General features: G+C 41.2%; 1 protein-coding gene across 1 annotated transcript; it reads left to right on the forward strand.

Moving 5' to 3' along the window:
• Positions 1-2845: 2845 nt before the first annotated feature.
• TAS2R39 (taste 2 receptor member 39) lies at positions 2846-3805 on the forward strand. The gene has a single exon (XM_070618135.1). The coding sequence runs from the start codon at positions 2846-2848 to the stop codon at positions 3803-3805; it is 960 nt and encodes a 319-aa protein (XP_070474236.1).
• The last annotated feature ends 999 nt before the right edge of the window (positions 3806-4804 follow it).

Consider the following 4804-nt stretch of genomic DNA (forward strand, 5'->3'; position numbering starts at 1 on the left):
ACAAAGAAAGAGGAGTCAGACCCTAAAGGGACCATGTCCCATTTCCCCTCACACTCTTGGAAGCCTTGATCAGCAGAAGGGGTGAGCCAGTGACAAGAAAAAGCCTCTCTAAAACCAAATAAGAGGTCCTGAGATACTCCAGGCCTACTTGTTGACCTTAAACAAATAGATGGCCAGGTATTTCTCCAGCAAATTCATTCAGGATCAATAAAGAACTGCAATTTGGGCTCTGCACCCAAGGAAAGTCCCATGCAAGTTCTGAGCAACAAGGGGAGGAGAAACACTTTATTATAAAGAGGAAGAGGATGTTGGGAGAGCTACTGTAAACAAAGGGTCCAAGGGAGGAATTAAGAGTTCCAATTTGTGAAGGCTTTTCATTGTCCAGGTTGTGACAGTCCCTCATTGGCTGAGCTCTTGCTGGGCAAGAAAAGGAAGTCTTTGTTCTCCCTGTTGGGCTCTGCCATCTTCTAGGGCACGAGAGCTCCCCCTTCTGGCCTCCCAACTCCATTTTGAATGGGTTTCTGTTTACTTATTTTCACATTTTACAAGCAGGTGGAAACAACCAGAGGGCAGCAGTTATTTACTACACTGTGCTCAAGGGAAAATATTTAGAGTTTAGGAATAGAAATTCAAAGATGAGATGATAAAATTCATAACAACTTGTCTAAAACAATTAATCAGGCCAGAAAACCTTCGAAGGCTTTTGCCTTGTTTATAAGAAGCATTAAGTAAAGGAGAAACCAGATGATGTGAAGATTTTTGAAGACATCTCACTCATCAACCTTCTCATTATCAGAATTCCTTCATTACCATTATTTTAGAACTATGTACATTCATAAAGATTAATATACTCTGAATTGAGAAATTCATTTATCATTATGTGTCCTATGCTTACATTTTAAAATCAGAAACCACTCCCCCAAGATAAAAGTGATTCTTTTCTTCATTTCTTTTGGTTCTAATATTCCAAAATAGACAGGGTGACTTGCAGTGTTGTTTTTAACATAAGGTTGGTTAGCCTACCTCACAAAGGAAGGGAGAACTTTTTCTTCAACCCTATTTTCCTGGTGTCTTATTTAAAATAAAAGGTAAATTTGAGTGTGTAATCATTTATTGTATATATACCTAAAGAAATTTATTATCTCTCAAGTAATTTATTTTACTAAGAAGGTCTATGTCTTGAAAATTGGTGTCTTTCTCCTTTATTATTCTGATTTATAATAAATGTATGTTTGGTCTTTGTCCCTGTTTCTGGAAGAGCTCCTAAAACCCTTGGAATTTCCTAAGTGATAAGAGTTTGAAAGGTGTATTTTGTCATGTTAATAAGATGACTTTTGTAGGGCGTCTAAGGATGGGGGCTGGTTGCCAGGAGAAGCAATCATGTGATTACAGGGTTGGAACTATCAGTCCCACCCACCATCAACCCCCACCTCTAGAGACAGGAGAGGGGCTAGAGATTGAGTTCCATCATCAATGGCCAATGATTTAATCAATCATGCCTATGTGATGAAGCCTCCATAAGAACCCAGAAAGACTGGATTTGGAGAGCTTCCAGGTTGCTGAACACATGGAGGTGCTGGGAGAGCGGCACACTGGGAGAGGGCATGGAAGGTTTGCACCCTTTCCTATACACCTTGCCCTATGCATCTCTTCCATCTGGATGTTCATCTGTATCTTTTATCACATCTTATTATAATAAACTGGTAAGCCTAAGTAAAATGTTTTCTTGAGTTCTGAGCCACTCCAGCAAATTAATCAAACCCGAGGAAGGGGATCATGGGAATCTCTGATTTATAACTGATCGGTCAGGAGCATAAGACAACCTGGACTAGCAATTAGCATCTGACATGGAGTGGGGACAGTCTTGTGGGACTGAGCCCTTAGCCTCTGAGATCTGATGCTATCTCCAGGTAGACAATGTCAGAATTCAGTTAAACTGTAGGACACCCAGCTGGTGTCATAGAACTGCTTGGTGTGGGGGGAAAAAAACCCACTCATTTGGTGACCAGAAGTGTCAGAAGTGAAGTGTTCTGTGTGAGTAGTAAAGAAAGTCTCACAGGTGGAAAATTGGGGGGTTTTTCCAACTCAAGTATTCTTCCCTTAAATGGTGAGGACATCATAAAAGACTACCAAGAAAAAAATGTTACCTTGTCAACCTTGCATTTAGTCTTTGGCACATGCAAAGGATCTACAGGCCTTGGTAATAAACATAGTAGGTAAGAAAAGGGATTCGGGGACCAGGTGACTTGTGGTTGAATCTCAGCTCTATCTCTCTATGGATGTGTGACTGGATAAGTTATTTAGCCTCAGTTTCCTCATCTGTAACATAAAGATAATAAAAGTACACTCTTCACTGGGTTGTTGTGAGGCTTAAACATGGTAATAAAGTGTTTGAACAGTGCCTAGCACATAATAAGAACTGTATATATCTTTAAAGTTATTATTATTTTCAATCAGTTCCCTGAGGTCACAAGTGAAACTAAGTTAAATGTTGATTGGTGGGCAGATGTTTGAATTAACTGGAACTAGTAAAGAATAGCACTCTCAATACCATGCTAGTGGTTTATAAAAGAAAGTCTACTCAAGTCCTTCCTTGGGCCCAGTGACTAAACTAATACCAACATGCCCAAAAGAACGGAGAGAGCACTGGGAACCAAATGCTTCCATCATTTGCATCTCCAGATTTAGAGCTAAGAATTCTGAGATAAACAAATGGACTGAATTTGGAAATGATGCATCGACTGCTTCCTCCTGTGACACAAATAGTGGAAGCTTTCAGGGATCTGCCCATCAAATTCTAGGGAGAAATTTTCCTCTAGACACCAAAGAGGAGTAATAACTCAGCATGATGAAAACCTGCGGTTCCCCAGAAAATAAATTGTCACCTTTTTGGATCACCTTAGTTTTCACAATTATAGGCGCTGAATGCATCATTGGTATCTTTGCAAATGGATTCATCGTGGCTATAAATGCAGCTGAATGGATTCAGAATAAGGCAGTTTCCACAAGTGGCAGGATCCTGCTTTTCCTGAGCGTATCCCGAATAGCTCTCCAAAGCTTCCTGATGCTAGAACTTACCTTCAGCTCAACATCCCCAAGTTTTTATAATGAAGATGTTGTATATGACACATTCAAAGTAAGTTTCATGTTCTTAAATTATTGTAGCCTCTGGTTTGCTGCCTGGCTCAGTTTCTTCTACTTTGTGAAGATTGCTGATTTCTCCTACCCCGTTTTCCTCAAGCTGAAGTGGAGAATTTCTGGATTGATGCCCTGGCTTTTATGGCTATCAATGCTTATTTCCTTGGGCAACAGTGTGGTCTTCTTCAAAGACATCTACACCGTGTATTCTAACAATTCTTTTCCTATCCCCTCCTCCAACTCCACTGAGAAAAAATACTTCACTGAGACAAATGTGTTCAATCTGGTTCTTTTCTATTACCTGGGGATCCTCATTCCTCTGATCATGTTCATCCTTGCAGCCACCCTGCTGATCATCTCTCTCAAGAGACACACCCTACACATGGAGAGTAATGCCACTGGCTTCAGGGACCCCAGCATGGAGGCTCACATGGGGGCCATCAAAGCTACCAGCTACTTTCTCATTCTCTACGTTTTCAATGCAATTGCTCTGTTTCTCTATATGTCCAACATCTTTGACATCAACAGTTCCTGGAACATTTCGTGCAAAATCATCATGGCGGCCTACCCTGCTGGTCACTCCATTCTACTGATTCAGGACAACCCTGGGTTGAGAAGAGCCTTGAAGAGGCTTCAGGCTCGAGTTCATCTTTACCTAAAAGACTAGACTCTATGACTAACACTCAGATAATACCACAACACCTAACCCAACCAGCTCTGCTTTTCCCTCACCTGGTGGGGGGAGGGGGGTTTCTCTTCCTGCCTCCTTTCTACCCCAAACCTGATTTGATCTTTTTACCTGATGTGGTTTTTTTGTATAAGAGGTTGATATTCATTTCTGTCTTTTACTTCATGGCACAATCTTAGTGATGCTTGACATATTCTTTACCTGATCCTTCTTTTTCTACCTCTCTTTGTTCTGTCGAAAGCAGTGATTCTAGACATTGGCTGTACATTAGAATCTCTAAGGAAGATTCTCTTTCTTTCTTTCTTCCTTTTTTCTTTTGCTGAGGAAGATTCACCCTGAGCTAATATCCATGCCAGTCTTACTCTATTCTTTAGTATGTGGGCCATCAGCCCAGCACGGCCACTAACAGAGTGGTATAGGTCTGTGCCCAGGAACTGAACCCAGGCTGCCAAAGTGGAGCATGCTGAACTTAACCACTAGGCCACCAGGACCAGCCTTCTAAGGAAGACTTTTGAAAATACCAGTGCCCAGGCCTGATCCTAGATCAAGTCAGAATTTCTCGTGCTGGAACTTAGAAAAAAATTTTTTTAAGATTGACACGTGAGCTAACATCTGTTACTAATTTTTGTTTCTTTTCTGCTTCTTCTCCCCAAAGCCCCCCAGTACCTAGTTGTATATTATAGTTGTGGGTCTGTCTGGTTGTGCCATGTGGGATGCCACCTCAGCATGGCCTGATGAGTGGTGCCATGTCCGAACCCAGGATCCCAACCGGCGAACCCTGGGCTGCCGAAGTGGAACGTACAAACAACCACTGTGCCACTGGGCCGGCCCCGCAGAGACAACTTTTGTTAACATTTTCTAAATGTGTATGGGCTCAAACTGAATATAAATTTTTTGGAACCTTTTGTTTTTACTTAACATCTTGATGTTTATTTCCAATTTTGTTTTCCAAACCTTAAAAAAAAAAAATTTTTAAAG

The sequence above is a fragment of the Equus przewalskii genome, chromosome 4 (genome assembly GCF_037783145.1).
Source record: "Equus przewalskii isolate Varuska chromosome 4, EquPr2, whole genome shotgun sequence".
Lineage (NCBI taxonomy): Eukaryota > Metazoa > Chordata > Mammalia > Perissodactyla > Equidae > Equus > Equus przewalskii.

Excerpts from the sequence above, each read along its gene's own strand:
- TAS2R39 (XM_070618135.1), top strand. The coding sequence starts at position 2,846 with ATGATGAAAACCTGCGGTTCCCCAGAAAATAAATTGTCACCTTTTTGG.